This window comes from Calidris pugnax, unplaced genomic scaffold (genome assembly GCF_001431845.1).
Source record: "Calidris pugnax isolate Ruff unplaced genomic scaffold, ASM143184v1 scaffold12, whole genome shotgun sequence".
NCBI lineage: Eukaryota > Metazoa > Chordata > Aves > Charadriiformes > Scolopacidae > Calidris > Calidris pugnax.
Window position 1 is genome coordinate 629,846 of NW_015090767.1, and position 18,644 is coordinate 648,489.

The window sequence follows — 18,644 nt, forward strand, 5'->3', positions numbered from 1 at the left end:
CACTTGATGCAAAGTATCATTAAAAACAAAATACAGGACCAATATATACTGGAATATGCAGAATGAATATTTACAAATAGTGCTTTCCCTTCTCAGAAATGTATCTGTTTACCTTGAATATAGTAAATACTCTAGCTGTCATGTGCTGGAGCCAAGGGGCTTGAGATAATACAATCTACATTAAGGCACCCTTATACAGCAGTCTGGTTTGAACTAAAATATTTGCTTTTGAGGCTAATGAATATTTGGTTCTAAAAGGAATGATTCCCTGTCAGTGTTTGGAATTAAACTGATTACCTCTAAATTTTTTAGAACCATTAGTTTTTAAAAACCTATGATTATATGTCTAATTAGCCTATAAATAGTTATGCAAATGGTATTATAGCAGAACACACTTTAATGAAATGAGTTTAAATCTTAGTGTGTTGGAAATTGTTTTCCTAAGGGTGGCAGTTAATGATTCAAGGATCAACCTTGACCCATCACTAACAGCACTGTGTTGTTAGCCCTATCGAAAGCTAATGGTTTTAAACTGCCTGCCTTGCATTCACTTTCCTTGTTCTGCAGTCCAGATATTGATCTAGATCTTAATCATGATATTCCCAGGGTGTGTTTTAAACAGCACAGCAGTTTGCTTCTATTTTTAAAATTACCTCAGTTAATAATTTCTTTTGTGTCCAAGCGGAGTTCCTCACAGCTGAGCTCTCTCTGCATTAACTCAGCTCTCAGCTACACCTTCAAAACCATGCCTGGTCCTTGTGCTCTGGTCCCTTGCTCTCAGTGGGCTGCCTTGTATTTCATGGCAGCCATGACAGACAAATGGAGTTATTTAGCATGGAAACTTCTCATTCTGGAGATGGCTCCTGTGGCCCTCAGGCTGTGTTGATCATTTAAGTGAACACAGCGAAATAGCCAAGACTTTTGTTAAATATCTTCCTGCTTAGTGTGCATGAAGAATAGGCTTGACCTGCTGTTTGCTGTGCTGGGGCAATAGATGGGCTCTGTTTCAGAGGTCTTTGAGGAGTGTGGGCTGGATACAGGTCTGTGGATGGCTAGGTTTGGGAACTGTCTTGTTCTTTTTTCGGCCTGTTAAGTAGAGGCCAACCACCTGTGCAAGTGGCCTTGCTAGTTGAGGGACCCTGTTTGCAAGGGGAAATTAAGATTCCTGCTTGCTTGGGATTAAAATGTCTGAATTTGTGGCTCCTGCATTCTTTTCTGAGGCCCTTGGTGCATGGAACTTGAGGCAGAGCAGAATCAGGTGTCCATCTCCTCCAGTTGCCTTTTAGCTGAGCACTAACTGAGGACAGTGCGTGGTGTGGTACTTTGGCTTCTCTTCTGATCAGTTAGGTGGGAGTAGATTACAACAGGCTGGGTGTAAGCAGTCTTGGTTAAAAAAAAAAAGCTCTTGGAGGCAGGAAGAGGGGGGAAGGCAAGCAAGTTATGAATATCCTAAGATATTATTCCATCTCATTTGTTCCCTGCATGTGGTCCACAGATAGCACATTCACACTGGTGCTAACATAAAAGGGCTTGAGCTCCCTTAGTTTCCCAGAGTCTCCTATTGTGACCCTTTCTAGCAAATAAACCTGCAGTTGTTTGTGTTGCTCTCTCTTGAAGTAGAAATTTTGCCTTGCATGGCTTTAATACTTGTCTTGATATTTTTTATTTTTTTTTTTGCCTGGATGCTGTTTTACAGAATGAATTGCTTCTAAATGTAGATACAAGAACAAAATCTAAAGTCAGCAAACATGTATCAACTTAAGTAAATGCTAGCCTTAATCTGTCTCTTGCACAGCCAAGAAGCAAAAAATCAAACTTCTAAAAAGTTAAGGTTTTAATTTTTATTAATTTTGCAGTGTACTGTTCTGGTTTTGATGTGAAACTTATAAGTGGACTTAGTTTAGCACTAACCTCTGAAACACACGCTCATGTTCTGTTCTTGAAGTTTGAAACATAGTCCTGGAAGATGCGTATTTGTTATTCCTTTGTTGTTGGGTCTTGAAGCAGGGATCTAATTATGTATTTTCTTGGAAAAGTCTAAAAAGTACCTGTGAGCCTTCTTTATGGAGGTTGGTTTGGGTTCTCATGTTCTTTACCTAAAATGTTTCTTTTCACGTCTGACTTCCTGGTGCCTTGTTGGCATTCTGTTTCCTGTCTGGAAGCTATGGTTTCAGACTGGTATGGAGGTACTGGTTTTCCAGCTGTTACAGAACTAGCTGTCTTTTCTCTGGCTATGCTAAAGAGTTACTCTTACTGTTGGACTTCAGCTGGGGAGGGTGACAGCAGGAAGCTATCAGCTGGGCAACTGTTCTACCTGACATCCTTCTGAGCACTCTCTGCTAGTCCCTGCTTATTGGGAGATCAAAAATAGCTAATGATCTTCTCTGCAGTTCTCTGGGCCAACTACAGAACCAAGAATGGAATGCAGAAGATCTGATATTATTATACTTGTAATAATGGAAGATAAACATGCCTCTTTAATCTTTAATTAATGCTTGGTGTGGGAATTGTTAATTGTTTTATTCTAGCTTCCAGAAGTGTGGATTTATAAGAGAATATGTCTCAATTGATACTTAAAGTCTTTTTGCTCCTCTGCACACGAGTCAAACCAGGATAGTAAATTAGATTAATACATCATTTAATGATGCTTGAGTGTTGGGTCCTTACCTCTGCTAGTACTGCTAAATAGAAAATTACTTGTTCATTGACCTCAGACCTGACTGCACACACGTACACATGTACTCTGCTGATCTAAATAAAGCATTTGAAGGAATGTGAATTATATTAAACATTGCCTTCAGAATTTTTTAAATGTAACATAATACAATTTTTCTTCAGGAGTAAGTGGGTTTCTGTTTTCTTGGAAGTAGAATTTTTTTTTATTTGACTAATTAGGGTAAGTGAGATCTTGTGCTTTGTTACAGTGCTTTTGTTCCTTTGGATATTCCCAACAAGAAAAACTCCACAGAATGGGAGAAAGTGAAGCTCTTGTTTGAAGAATTCGGAAGCAGTCGTAAGTTTGGGATTTGTTCTGAACTTTATGTAACTTGCTACTAACTTATTTTGGCACACTTGTCATTGATTGAACAACACAGCTTTCTTGGTGACAGTTTTCTATCTTTAGCTGCTCACACTAAATCTTTGCAATAAGTTGTTCTGTTTCTGTTCAGACAATAAAAAAAGGAATTATCTTTAAAGTAGAGAGAGGAGATGCTGGTAGTGTCTGCTTTCAGTACAGTCCCCATTTGAAAAGGATTCTGGTGTTGTGTCTTAGGATGTTAATCGTGGGGAGGGAAAGGTAATTTTTTCCATGGAGTCTTCTGTTACTTTGATACCTTAAAATCAGTGAACTTCAGTATGGTGTGTATCTTGTATAACAGTTTTTGAGTGCATACCTTACTAAACATGATACTACTGTTCACTGTAAGAACAAGGTTATTTTATAAGTAGCTTTGACTATTTAGACAGGAAAATCCTATGGGTGTTAGGATTTTTTCCCTTTGTTCTCCCAGTATTGACCTTTTCTAAAACTTTTTTGTTTACATTTGTTGTTCTTTATGCAACGGCTATAAAGAACTATTGTGAAGGCCAAACTCCAAGAAGTTGTGTTTTACCTTTACCTTACACAGTTCGTGTATTTAGCCAGAGTGTTTTCAGAGCAAAGGTGTGAAGAAAGTTTTATAGGTGAGCTGAAGCAGACTTGGTATCACTTTTCAGATATATCAGAAAACTGGTAACTAAAAGTTACCTAACAAGCATTCATCCAAATGCATAAGTATTCTAATAATTGTGCCTAATTCTTGCTATGAATCAGGATACTGGCTTCTGTCTGAATGTTTTAGAATATAGTGCTATGAGCCTTGGTATAGTCATATTCTGTATTATTCTAGGCATTTTGTCCTGAGTAAAAGTTCCCTGCAATGAAACTCATCAATACTTGGTACATCCCCTCTGGGATGCTTTGTCCAGTTTGCTTAAGTATTCTCAACCTCTCCTGCTGTCGTGGGTTTGGCTCGATTTACCAAAACCAGACTGACAGGGGCCCTTCCTCCCTCTTTCCCCACCCCCTAAAAGAGTGTTTTATACCAAGCATGGTGCAGATGGGGTGGAATACCCTGTTGGTCAGGTTTGGGTCCCCTCTCCTGTCCCCTCCTCCCCACAGATGTGACCCCTCTGCATTTTTCTGTTTCTGACCCTCTAATGGGGCAAAGAACGAAAATTGGCTGCCCTTGGTTGTTCTAACAATAAGGATAAGCAAGGGCCTCTCTGCACCCCGTTCCTGGGCATGGAGCACAAACATGGGTCTGATACTCTGAGAAGGAGCAGTTTTCTCCACAATACGCTGTTGATTTCAGAGAGTTGGAAGAGGCCTGGCTAAAATGTAAAATTACAGAGCAGGAAATTGGTTCAGTTTTACTTCAAACCGGGACCAAGGGTGCATCATCTTTAAAGCCTTCTGCCCTGTTGTCTTGGGCCTGGGTTTCCTGAAGTCTGATCTTGCTAGTAAAGACTGAGCTAAAGAAGGCATTCAGTACTTTGGCCCTTTCCATCACCTGTGTTGCCAGGGCCACTCAGTAGTAGACCCACATTTTGCCTTGTTTTCCTCTTGTCACTTATGTACTTGAAGAAGCCCTTCTTGTTCATCATGATAGGTGCTGTGAGCTGTGCTTGCAGGCGTAGGAGATTGTGGGAGACCTTGGCTCATCCGTGGGAGCCTTAGCATCGGCCTTGTGCAGACATCTGTGTGTCCTTGGAGAGGCCTGAGAGTCTGGAGAAGAAGGGAGTAAATAAGATTAAGGACCTGTCAGAAGCCAGCAGAGGAAAGTTACTGAAGTTACTGCAGAGAACAGAGGAGGAGGAAGTCATCCACTCATGAACTGTTGGACTTTAAGTGAACCAATTATACATGGGCACACGTTTGTAAGAAAGATATAAAAGAGTGTGTTAAAACAATAAAGTGGGCTTCAGCATGATCAAATTGGTCTGTGTCTGGGTCTCGCCGCAGGAGATAAGGAGGACAAGTCCATAGTTTTTTCAGAATTTTGGCTGCCTACTTGTTTGTTTCTCTTACTTCAAAGATTCTAACTGACAGCATAGAATAAAATGCTTCTTAAACTGTTTATACTGGCAGTGACAGTGGTTGACCGAGATGTAAGCTAATTTTTCTAAGCTACCTTGATATGGGTGTCATTGATATGTCTGCACATGTCCTTGATATGAAAGTGTACTATAGCTAGTGCTTACTTCTAGGAAAGCTTCATCATGAAGATGCTGGGTTGCGATGTGGAATCCTGGTTTTGACTTCTTCCTCTGCCAGCATTCTCTTGTGACTTTTAATTTCACAGGAAGGTTCAGACTCAAGAGACTTTAGGTCATCTAGTCCAATCTCCTGCACAAAGGAGGAGATGCTGGTAGTGTCTGCTTTCAGTACAGTCCCCATTTGAAAAGGATTCTGGTGTTGTGTCTTAGGATGTTAATCGTGGGGAGGGAAAGGTAATTTTTTCCATGGAGTCTTCTGTTACTTTGATACCTTAAAATCAGTGAACTTCAGTATGGTGTGTATCTTGTATAACAGTTTTTGAGTGCATACCTTACTAAACATGATACTACTGTTCACTGTAAGAACAAGGTTATTTTATAAGTAGCTTTGACTATTTAGACAGGAAAATCCTATGGGTGTTAGGATTTTTTCCCTTTGTTCTCCCAGTATTGACCTTTTCTAAAACTTTTTTGTTTACATTTGTTGTTCTTTATGCAACGGCTATAAAGAACTATTGTGAAGGCCAAACTCCAAGAAGTTGTGTTTTACCTTTACCTTACACAGTTCGTGTATTTAGCCAGAGTGTTTTCAGAGCAAAGGTGTGAAGAAAGTTTTATAGGTGAGCTGAAGCAGACTTGGTATCACTTTTCAGATATATCAGAAAACTGGTAACTAAAAGTTACCTAACAAGCATTCATCCAAATGCATAAGTATTCTAATAATTGTGCCTAATTCTTGCTATGAATCAGGATACTGGCTTCTGTCTGAATGTTTTAGAATATAGTGCTATGAGCCTTGGTATAGTCATATTCTGTATTATTCTAGGCATTTTGTCCTGAGTAAAAGTTCCCTGCAATGAAACTCATCAATACTTGGTACATCCCCTCTGGGATGCTTTGTCCAGTTTGCTTAAGTATTCTCAACCTCTCCTGCTGTCGTGGGTTTGGCTCGATTTACCAAAACCAGACTGACAGGGGCCCTTCCTCCCTCTTTCCCCACCCCCTAAAAGAGTGTTTTATACCAAGCATGGTGCAGATGGGGTGGAATACCCTGTTGGTCAGGTTTGGGTCCCCTCTCCTGTCCCCTCCTCCCCACAGATGTGACCCCTCTGCATTTTTCTGTTTCTGACCCTCTAATGGGGCAAAGAACGAAAATTGGCTGCCCTTGGTTGTTCTAACAATAAGGATAAGCAAGGGCCTCTCTGCACCCCGTTCCTGGGCATAGAGCACAAACATGGGTCTGATACTCTGAGAAGGAGCAGTTTTCTCCACAATACGCTGTTGATTTCAGAGAGTTGGAAGAGGCCTGGCTAAAATGTAAAATTACAGAGCAGGAAATTGGTTCAGTTTTACTTCAAACCGGGACCAAGGGTGCATCATCTTTAAAGCCTTCTGCCCTGTTGTCTTGGGCCTGGGTTTCCTGAAGTCTGATCTTGCTAGTAAAGACTGAGCTAAAGAAGGCATTCAGTACTTTGGCCCTTTCCATCACCTGTGTTGCCAGGGCCACTCAGTAGTAGACCCACATTTTGCCTTGTTTTCCTCTTGTCACTTATGTACTTGAAGAAGCCCTTCTTGTTCATCATGATAGGTGCTGTGAGCTGTGCTTGCAGGCGTAGGAGATTGTGGGAGACCTTGGCTCATCCGTGGGAGCCTTAGCATCGGCCTTGTGCAGACATCTGTGTGTCCTTGGAGAGGCCTGAGAGTCTGGAGAAGAAGGGAGTAAATAAGATTAAGGACCTGTCAGAAGCCAGCAGAGGAAAGTTACTGAAGTTACTGCAGAGAACAGAGGAGGAGGAAGTCATCCACTCATGAACTGTTGGACTTTAAGTGAACCAATTATACATGGACACACGTTTGTAAGAAAGATATAAAAGAGTGTGTTAAAACAATAAAGTGGGCTTCAGCATGATCAAATTGGTCTGTGTCTGGGTCTCGCCGCAGGAGATAAGGAGGACAAGTCCATAGTTTTTTCAGAATTTTGGCTGCCTACTTGTTTGTTTCTCTTACTTCAAAGATTCTAACTGACAGCATAGAATAAAATGCTTCTTAAACTGTTTATACTGGCAGTGACAGTGGTTGACCGAGATGTAAGCTAATTTTTCTAAGCTACCTTGATATGGGTGTCATTGATATGTCTGCACATGTCCTTGATATGAAAGTGTACTATAGCTAGTGCTTACTTCTAGGAAAGCTTCATCATGAAGATGCTGGGTTGCGATGTGGAATCCTGGTTTTGACTTCTTCCTCTGCCAGCATTCTCTTGTGACTTTTAATTTCACAGGAAGGTTCAGACTCAAGAGACTTTAGGTCATCTAGTCCAATCTCCTGCACAAAGGAGGCAGTAAGGTCAGAACAGGCTGCTCAGGGTGTTATGAACTAGCTCTTGGAAAGCCTGGAAGGATGGAGACTTGAATCTCATGGTGAAACAGAATTTCTCCTCTTATTCAGTGTGGATACACACGCTGTCGCCCGCTGCCTCGCACTCCACTGCTGCGCACTGCTGAAGAGCCAGGTCTCGCCCTCTGACAAGCAGGCAGGCTGTGTTAGGGCTCTCCAAAGCTCTCTGTGATCCAGGCTGAACAAGTTCCCTCAACTTCTCTGCACAGCATGTGTTCCAGCCTCTGACTGCCTTAGATCTGCCTGCAACTTGCTCAGATTCATCTGTCTTGCCTGTAGTGGGGCCTCAGTGCCGGTTGCAGCATTCCCTGTGTGGTCCCTTCCCTGAACAGATGGGGATGCTCCGGCTGATCCAGCCCCTGGTGCTGTCTGATTCCTGCACAGTGCCTTATCTGCAGGGTGCTGTCTGCCCACACCCCCAGGCTTTTGGAGAGCTACTCCCCAGCCAGCCAGTCCCAGCTGGTATTGTTGCAAAAGCTTCTTTCATGTTTCAGATGCTGGAGAAAGGAGGACAAAACTCTTGCCTGTTATCTTCACTTGTACACATTGCCCTGGTTTTGTGTTAACTTACCCTTTTGTCTTTCTGCAGTTAGCCCAAGAAATACAAAGATCTCAATTTTGGATGTTTGTTCTATGCCTATTCAGTCTCTAGTGGGATTATAAAAGGAACACCAACTCATCCACTGAGGCAGAGCCTGATAATATACTCCTAGTATAAAACTATCAATTTTTCAGCCAGTTAGTTTCTCAATGTTGATATTAAATGCTGCTTTCAAATGTATGTGCAGGAGGATCATCGAATATGGTGTTAAAGTACATTGTGTGAATTACACACAATTGTGTGAAGTACATTAGAAACAGATGCCACTTACATGTGAGGTTTTCCCCATTAACCTAAGAATATAGGTAAAACTTTTTGCAAGTACTAAAGGGGGAATAGTGCTGGAGGGTTTTTTCTGGTTTTAAATATAGCTGTGGTATTTGAAATTTAGAACATATTGCTCTTAGCTTTGGGAAAGTTGTTTGGTATTATCTAGTAAAAATAGCAAAGGAGAGATTTGAGCTGTGAAGTTGGATTTGGTTGTTGGATTGGGCTTTGGTATTTTTGAAAGGAGACCTGTAGGGTTGGTCGGAAGAAAGATGCAGTTTCTCATAGAGGATAACTCTAACAGGATTTCTCAGTTTGTGAGTGCTTGATGCTGTGTTCAGGTAAGGAACAGAAACTAGCTCTTGGATAGAAACTGGCTAATTCTGTGTGAGGAGGAATAAGTTACTGTTCTCTAAGCTCTTGAATTAACTGGAGGGAAGGGAGGACACGGGTAGAAGGTTTAGTAGTAGCTTAGTTATTATGACTGGGTGCAAACATGAAATTGATTCCTTGAAGTGAATTTCTATTGTATCATGGAAACATAGTAACTATTATTTAACAAAAGAAGCTTGTCCTATGATGTCCTGCAGAGTGAGGTTAGGGACAGGGCTGTTGTGGAAAAAATACACGTGAGTATTCAGGAGGGTTTGCCTTTGGGGGAAGAGTTTGATACTTTTCTTCTATTATCCTTTTATTTCTCGAGCGGTAATAAGGCTACAGTGACTCCTCAGTTACCTCACCTTTTCCAGTTTGTATATCTGGGTGTACACAGTCTGAGGGAAGGAAAGCCCACAGCCTGAAGGATGTATGCTTGCCTAATTCTCTGGATAGTGCTTTATTATAAGAAATCAGGAGGTAACAAACAAAACAATGTGAAAATTGCCACAGCACCCTGTGGAGGCCAGAAAGTCTTGAACAGGCCTTAGACAGCTGTGGGGGCAAGTTCCTTAGTAGCTGTTTAACCATTTGTCTGAATGCAATGTCTGTGAACTTGGAGCACTAGGGAAATGGCTGTCCTGCTGCTTGCAGTGTTGTAGGAGGATCTACTGCTGCCAAAAAGATGTGGCAGTAGGTGAATTTTTCATTGGAGTTGTTAATGGCTGGTAACTATGGCTCAGTTTTTTTCTTCACTCTAATGAACTTAAATATCTTCAGGATGTTAATTCAGGAATAAATGTTCTTCTACTGTAGTAATTTTAAATAGGCTTTTCTTTCTTTTGCAGATGGCCTGACTGCTCTTTCGTTTTCCATTAGTTCCTTGACTGTGATTGGGATGTTGGCAGCTATCACTTACACAGTAAGTTCTTTTGCAAATGTTTCAGCTCTTTACATCTATGATACTTGCAGTTATGGCAGACTAAACCTGTACAGAAAATGGTCATCATGCTAAGTAGCTTCAACTGTGTCTTCTAGCTTTGCATTCTCATGGTTTCAACACTTAGAAGTACTAAGTTCTTGGAATGAGAGGAATAAAGTTTTACAGCAAGTTTAAGAACCGCTGTTTCAGTACTTAAGCACAGATCAGACTTAATGTTTCTGCAAGGAGATGTCACATGATTCCTTATGGCTTGTAACACATTCACTGACTCCTCCTGGCTTTAGGTCTCTCTCTTTTTCCCTCCAGCAGTGGAGAACTAAATACTGCTTTTTCTTTATTCATGGAACTATGGCGTGACTTAGGCTTAGTCTGGTCAGTCTATAATGCTGAATATAACCTTTACTGCGACTTTTCTCCACTGGTGTTTTTATCTTTACAAGGCTTTACAATGAAAAGTCTGGCAGAATAACTTGATTCACAAAGATGTATACAAAATGTTCTTAATCATAACTGTCTCTTTGTAAAAGGCTGCTCTTCGTTCAATGGTTGTCATTATACTAGCCTGCTACTTCTCATTTCCTATGGCTTCAAACATCAAAATCTGGTCACTAAATTTGACCTAATGATACATACAGAAAAGATCTTGTCTCATGGTTTGGGGAAAAATAAAGAATTTTGCTGCTGAGCTGTGAGTTTCTCTGCAGTTTGTGAGTGGGATAACATGAAATTCACTGTTAAAGCTGAAGATGCTAAAGAGATAAAACTTACTTGGTATGGAAAATTCCCGAGTTCCTCAATTTCTGTGAAATACTACCTAGAAATTTGGGGAGGGATTAATAATATACACTGAATCTGAGAGCATCTCATCCCTGAAGGTAAATCACTGGGAGGGTACTAACAGAAATTACCGGCTTAAGGAGTTAAAAAGTTGCTTCTCCCAGGGAAGGTCAGGGCTTCCTCAAAACTATTTTCAGTGATGACTTAATACAGAAGATGGTCCATGTCTTTGCAGATGCTCTTGGTTAAAAGCAAGAACTATTGCAAGAATTTGGTTTGAATTCAAGTTTTTTGGTTGCTAGGAAATCCCTTCAGGAGTCAACAGCTAATATTTGAATAAAGGAGCAAATTAAATGTTTTATGGCATTTCTTAATACCATGTCATTCAAATGAGAGTAGAATGAGATGCAAGGAGGATGACTGAGGAGTAAAAGGAGTGTTGAGAGAGAGGATCTCGGATCTTCACACTTCAAGTGGAAAATAAATTGGCTTGTTCTGTTTGACTTTCCCTGTGATGACATTTGGGACAGTCCTGCAGAATGTGGAAGTGTGGCTTCTCTGGACCTGTACCAGTGTCTGGCTGTGGGGTTCTCCAGTCTGTATCTCCTCCAGTAGCGTTAGCCTTCTATAGGGAAACCAGAGCTTCTCTAACTCTCAATTGCAAAGGGAGATGAAGTGTCCAGCATGAGGCTGAACACTTTGAAGATGGTCTGTAAGAACAAGCTAGAGCAGACATCTTTGTATTTGACAAGTCCTTTGGCGGCTTAATTCTGTAACAGTAAATTCTCAAGTTGCCTCTTACATTTTCCCTGCAAGCATATGTTCTATTAGCTTAGTTTCTCATTTTTACTATAGCCATTCCATTGCAGTTTCTCTTCCTAAGGTACTTGTTTAATCAGGAGGTGGGCATGGAACTGAATTGTCTAAATTTTCCCAAAACTTAAAACTTTTTACAGAGTGTAGCAAACTTACAGTGCAAAGTCCTGCTGCTGCTGACCTTGATGCTTTAGACTGACAGCTTTCCATGTCTATAAATGGGAAATATAAGAAGAAAATGTTAGGGCTGCAGTGCTTGGTTTGAAACAGTTTCACAGATAATGTATTTTGCATCTATTCTTTCATTAATGTATTTTGCATTGAAATGGTTTTACATTGCCTTAGGTATTAATACAATAGTTTTGTCAGCTCCAGATTGCTGTTTGAATTCCAGGCAGAATAACATATTACTCACACAATGATAGGCAGATTAACTTTTGAGTGATCTTGTGCATCTCATTTAGCATGTCCTTGAAGGATGATTATAATTGGCTCGGTAATTTTTCCAAAACAATTAATAAGCATAGTTTGATTTCTTATGAAACTGCGAAGTGATCCTTCTTCCTCCATCCTGAGCAAGGAGGTGTTAAAGCTCAGTTTCTGTACTGACAAATTGAATGACCTCTTCACACCTGATTTTTGGCCAGAGTATGATTTGCTTTTCTTGCAGTTGACTTTAACAGCCAAAAAGCCTGAAGCCTTTTATAATCTTTCTAACCTTAAAATCAGTCATTTGCTACTGATTTTTCTTTTAAGTAGACATCAAACAGTTAGTGAGAAATCTACAAGTTAGTAGCATTCATCATCATTACCACTTAATCACTTCAATGTCAATTCTTAACTATAAAAGAAATGTAGTGATTTGATTATATTTGCTTCTCTGTGAAGCAGTAAATAACAAAAAGCACACCCGTTTGCGTGTCCTTTGTTTTAACAGCCTGATTGCTGCTGCAGCCTTGGAGAACTGTAGATATTAAGCTGCCAGATCAATGATAGTTTTGTACTTCGTTTAGAGTTGTAGCTTGAAAGGAGGTTAATCTTTTGGTTGTTAGTGCTCTTCCAAGCCTGATGGAGCAATGCAGAAGATGGCAGCTGGCATCATAGTTACGTTCAGTATCACAGCTGAGTCAGAGTTGACTTTTTTTACAGAAGATATGTCCAGCAAGCACAAGTTTACTGGCATGGTAGAAAAACATGCTGTAGTATAGAGGCTGTTAGACTTGGTTTCTGCATCTTAGAAACCTTGATTGCATTGTCCACTTAAACATTGATAAATGAGGTAATGTTTCCTCTCCACCATCAAGATTCAAAAATTAATATGAAAACTGAAGGTGAATACACAAGATACTGTAGTGATGAGTGTTAGAGAAATGGATGAACAGGTATTTGGGGGACTGTTGCTGTAGTGTACAACTGATCACGCAGGAAATGCTGTATGCTACATACTGGTTCAGTTGGGTCTCTTTGTTCCATGCTTTGAGACTTTTTTTATAAGCATGTCTGATTAAGCTCCCTTTTAGCAACTCAAGATTGGATACTAAAACTTCCCATGAAAGAACTGAAGTTTTATTGGTTAACATATTCAATGATTTTTGCAAGGTGTATGGGCTATGCTTTTAAAAAAAAAACAACCAAAACCAACCAGAAACCAACAAAACACCCCCACCAAACCAAAAACCTGTCCACAAGATGGTCTGCCATCTTCAGATGTAAAGGAGATAAGCCTCCTAAACACTTTTCACAAATCTGGGAAGATGTGTGAACCACTGTCACTCTTTGCTATGTAATGGTGTTCTGGAAATAAGATTCTTGAATTCCAGTTTTTCTTTAGAACAGTGTTGTGTAGATAGCCAGAGACAGGAGGAGATTTCTTTTATGTGAGAAAGTAGATGGCTGTCACTTGGGGAATGAGACTGCTCTTCAAGAGGACTGTGCAGTCAAGGTGCACAGAGAACAAAGGTGCAGTTTCAAGAAGAAGGTGCAGTCCTACTTCTGCAAACTCCAAAGTGTTGCCTGTGTTGGTGTGACACCTGCGTGTACCACATCTGAGGGTACTTCATTGGACTTGCTTAACGCTCCAGCAGAAGCAATTCTGACCAGGGCACATTGTGTCCTTATGAAACAGGGCTTAGGGTAAGCAACTGAATGATATCGATTCTATCCTCTATCAGTTGTGACCTCTCTCAGTTGCTGTGAGGGATGGAAGGTATAGTAATACGATTTCCATTGTGCTTAACATAATTGAAATAAAAAGCTGATTAGGCTATGAATACAGAAAAATCTCTTCTATAGCAAAATGTTCTTGAAATGGATAGGGTTTTTTGTGGGACCTTCATATTGAAATAAACTAACTTGCTTTTCACTTGCTTGTCCTAACTCTAGTTTAGGATATGCAGTATAGTTGGGTTTAGACTTGAATAGATGCGTATTTGATCAGGGTCTAGTTGTTAGAATTGAGCATTTTGTCTTTTATGGTCACACTTTCAGATAAAGTCCTTAAACAACCTGTTATAAGAAAATAGGAATTTGAATATTTGTTAAAGCTATGAACGTTTCTTATGTCTCCTCTATAGTGATCTAACAATAAATGGAGTGCTATCACTTTTTTGAGTTGTTTGGTGTGACTTCACTAGAGGGCAGTGCTATGAAAGAAATGTTTGTCAGCATTAATTTCTACACTTTCTGCACAGGATTATATATGTACCTTTTAAAACACCTCAGTGATAGCATTTAAAAGCAGTATTTGCTTGATCTATGGCCCTGTAAAAACAAATGGAATAGGGGGTCTTTCTGCTGTGCTGTGCAAGTACTGTCTGAGAGTGTCTTGAAATCACAAGGTTAATCCTTGAAAAACTTTAAGTAGGAAAAGTTGGTAAACTCCTTTGAGTTACAGTGCTGGTTGTGTACTGAAGCAGTCACAAACAATTTCTCTCTTCTGCTTGATCCCTAACTAGGAGTCTCTGTCCTGTTTGGGCCACAAGTTAAGGGTTAGACTGTCTGTTATTAGTTGAGGTAGCAGATACAGAAAAGTGAAACACAATTAATTTCTAACTAAACAATGGTGCCTGATGGTTTCAGGTTTTTTGCAGTAGGTGTTCAAAGTTAGCTTTAAGTCATTTAAGTCTGTCCTAAAGACATCTGCTATATTCATTTCACTGTGTTTTTTCTGTGCTTCCAACTGATAGGTGTGCTTAAGCCTGATCTTGGTTGCTTATTAGGTGTTCATGCCTTCGTAATGCACCCTCTTCAGGTGAAGTCTTTGGTAGCTTGTGCCATTTAAAAATCTTAAATTAACAGTGATGGTTCCCAATGGAAAACCTTCTAAGATCTTTTAAATACTCAAAGATTTATCTCTGAAGTAGTTGCTTGCTGCAACTCTTGTAAAACATGATTGTACAACTTGCCTCAACTTCACCTGTTCTATGACTTGTGCTTCTGCGTGACCATTAACACACGGGGCAGCTGCTAAGGAAGGCTGTTCCCTCACCTGGCCATGGGTTAGAGTTTGGCCAGGCTGAAATAGCGTATGGTGCTGAGTCTGCAAGAGACCAAAGGATCACAACGGGAGCTCTTTCTTCTAAATCTTAGCTGTGGAGTGACAGGAATAGCTGGTTCTGCTGCAGACAGGGTGGGAAGGAAAGGACACAGGAGAAGTGAAGATTAAGCAATGTTAATGTAATCTCCATTGAGGTATTTCAGTGCTCTGCCTGGAGCACAGAGTATGTTTGGGTTCCATGGCTTGTCGAGAGAAGGGCTAGAGTGGGCTTCTCACTGTTTTTCAGTGCCTACAGATACAGCATAAACAGTATTGAACTCGCTGCTGCTTCCAGGTGAGTTCCAGGCTTCTGCTTTACTGATGACAGATGTCTTTACGAATTCCTCACAGGCCTAGCTACCACTTCTGGGAATAACAAATAAGGAAGAAGTGCTAGGGGCTTTGTTTGGGCTGGTGGGTTTTTTCATAAGGATAGATAAGCTGGGTTTTCTGTTGCTTTTCTTAAATTGCTCTGTTACTTTTTTACTTTATCCTTTTGAGTAGAAGGCCACCTACTTCATGAAATCTGAGGTATAAATATGCACTTTGTCCATCCAGAGGTATTATCAGTATTGCCTGTGGCCTGTAACCAGTGGTGTCCCCCAGGGGTCAATACTTGGCCCCTCTGCTTTGCCCTGGGGAGGCCCTGGGACCAGTTCTGGGCTCCCCAGGTCCAGAAGGACGGGGAACTGCTGGAGAGGGGACAGCAGAGGCTACGAAGATGAGGGGCCTGGAGCATCTGTCTTACGAGGAGAGGCTGAGGGACTTGGGGCTTTGTAGTCTGGAGAAGAGAAGGCTGAGGGGGGATCTGATCAACACCTATAAATACTTAAAGGGAGGGTGTCAGGAGGATGGGGCTAGTCTTTTTTCAGTGGTGCCCAGGGACAGGACAAGAGGTAAGGGGCATAAACTTGAATATAAGAGGTTCCACTTAAACATGAGGAGGAACCTCTTTTCTGTGAGGGTGGCAGAGCCCTGGCAGAGGCTGCCCAGGGAGGTGGTGGAGTCTCCTTCTCTGGAGACATTCATACCCTCCTGGACACGTTCCTGTGGGACCTGCTCTGGGTGGCCCTGCTCTGGCAGGGGGTTGGACTAGATGATCTCCAGAGGTCCCTTCCAACCCCATGTGACTCTGATTCTTATGCAGCTCAAATCAAGTCTTCTCTACAGAAAGCTCATGCGATGTAACAGCAGGTATGGTGATACAACGCACTAGTGTTTGTGTTACATCTATTCTATGAAAAGTAAACCTGTGCTCATGGAGGGAGTGCCACTCTTGGGGAAATCCATAAAACCGCTCAGTGCTGAAGTTTGTGAATGTTCAGATAATGAGCACTCTAGTGAAACTGCATGTGTTAGTTGTGATTAAAAGAAAGAAAAGCCTTCCTGCTGAGCTCTGCACCAAGAACATCCTCCCACCCAGAGCAAAACAAACAAAGCCTGTGGCTAATATCTGTAAATTACTGGGAGAAACTTCTGCCCTTGGCCTGTATCCATAAGACTCAGAGGGTCGCAGGGAAGAAATAGTGTTCTTTTGTTTATCTCACCTTATTTTTTCTTGTGTTAGTAGAAAGCTTACAGATTCTGCACTGGAAAAATCTGGGCATAGCGCTGATGTAGGAGCTGGCAAACACTTTGAATGGTATAGGATTTGTAACTAGGAGTAAATGCCAAGAAAATTTCTGATTGTGAGTGGGTATCTAAGCAGTCTTTGAATGTAACTGAGTTCAGGTGTTCACTGACCTTCTGCTGTGTCTTTACTGCATAATTTTTTTGGTAAATCATATGCTTACTTTTAAAATGAAATGATGCAGAAAGCTGAAGGCTACTGGCCACAAAGGAATTGTGTGTATTTAGCTTCTAAAACGAATTAAATTCAGTATCTATAAATTCCTGTATTACACAATATTTTGATTATGATCTCAAGTGGGAAAGTTAAGGTTTTGGGAAGCGAAGTCATTTGACAAAATCCCCAAGGGCTAGCTTGATAAATCTTTAATGGGCTATGCTTATAGAAAGTCTTATCATGTGCTGTTGTCTTTGTCACTGTGAGATGTTTAAGTACTGTTGGAATAACAAAGGATGCTGGAATCTGCATAGCATGTCTGTTGTGTTTTGCTCAAAGAATGAGAAGAATTGATTGCCTTAGTCTGCGGCAGGGGGGAGGAACCAGCAGGGATACCTTAAGCTTGCTGAGTGTTATACCTATATCAGATGAAAACCCATGGTAGAAAGATTGAGTATGTATGTATCCTTTTTATTTTAGGCTTATGGTATGTCAGCTTTGCCTCTCAACTTGATCAAGGGAACTACCAGTGCAGCTTATGAACGTTTGGAGAACACTGAAGATATTGAGGAAGTGGAGCAACATTTATTAAGGATTAAATCAAAGGTATGGTCTTTACTGTTCTCGCTTTCTTAATGATTTTCTTGCTGGCTTGCTCACTAGCTTATGGTCATGCTGTAGAGAGGTTTTGTTCCAGAAAGAAGTCAGAAGTGAGTTGGTTGCAGTTGTGTAGGAGAAATCAGGGTTTTTTTCATCAGTCCTGAAGCAGGACTGGTGTCTCTAGATAACAATAGTACTGATGAGCTAAACTCAAACTTCTCCGGTCCTCTTTGGAGAGACACAAGAGATACTTTGTAGAATTCAAGAATATTAACTTCACTAAGTCTGCTGCCAGATACGGCACCCCATTTGTTGGTATTTGCTCAGTGCAGTTGTCAACACTGGATACTTGCCACATGGAGCTGTCATGAGTTAAATTCATCAAACTATTAATCATATTTATGATTAAATAACGGCCCTATATGTTCTTGCTTCCCAGCTAGTCTACCTTCCTGTTACAAATAATTTCTTTATGAAAAGCGTGTATATGGGTGTCTCTGTATATGGAATTCTAAATGTGCCTAGGATGTTAGCACCATTTATAAACCCATGATGGCTTTGCAGCTCACTGACATGCTGTGCCTAATGTCAGCACCAAAGAGTGAGCTGGAGGAGGGTAAGGTTTCTCCTTTACGTATGATGTGCTAGGGATGCCTTTTTCCACCTGATTTCAGATAATGTGACTGGTGTTTTCTCCGCCCTGGGTAGGGGGAAGGGGCGTTAAGATGCACGGCTTGTGCTGCTGCACTGCATCTCTGCTGTTGTGTGCTCTGTCCTCCCTCCATACTTGGCTACTTCTACATGGTGTGGGCACCTTCAGTGCTCTAAAAAGCTTACTGCGCAAGGAAACCTGAAAAGTAGGCTCCCCCAGTTTCAGTTGCAAGGTTTTGGCTTTTTTACAGGCTACTGCTACGACAGGCATCTGTATTACTGAAATCAGTAGGAGAAATCCTGGACCATTACTTATTACAGAACACTGTTGGATTATGAAGAGTTTGCAAGCAAATGGTCTTGTTGTTTGATCTAGCTAACAAATAGGATCTAAAAGTAGAAAGTCTTTAAGTTATATCTACATTTTAATGTGAGCATTAGTATAAACTAATTTTCTTTGCTTTATGGATTATGGTCAGGATTCTACCCCTGTGTAATTGAAATCTTAGTTCTTGAGTTACATTTGCATGAAGTGATGAAGAAAGTGAGTGCTACTGAGGGTAATGTACAGTGAAAACTAGAAGTAAGTAAGTATGCTGCTTAATTTAATGTAAAGATTCAGTATATAGTAAGGTTT

The 18,644-nt window shown here is 40.8% G+C and overlaps 1 protein-coding gene across 2 annotated transcripts in view; it reads left to right on the forward strand.

The window, feature by feature from the left end:
• LMBRD1 (LMBR1 domain containing 1) overlaps nucleotides 1–18,644 on the forward strand; it is a 53,269-nt gene that overhangs the window by 18,797 nt on the left and 15,828 nt on the right. For both annotated transcript variants that reach the window (XM_014937065.1, XM_014937057.1), the window contains exons 6-8: nucleotides 2,925–3,013; nucleotides 9,748–9,821; nucleotides 17,237–17,362. In XM_014937065.1, coding sequence (XP_014792551.1) covers nucleotides 2,925–3,013; nucleotides 9,748–9,821; nucleotides 17,237–17,362 — 289 coding nt within the window. The remainder of the gene's footprint in view (nucleotides 1–2,924; nucleotides 3,014–9,747; nucleotides 9,822–17,236; nucleotides 17,363–18,644) is intronic.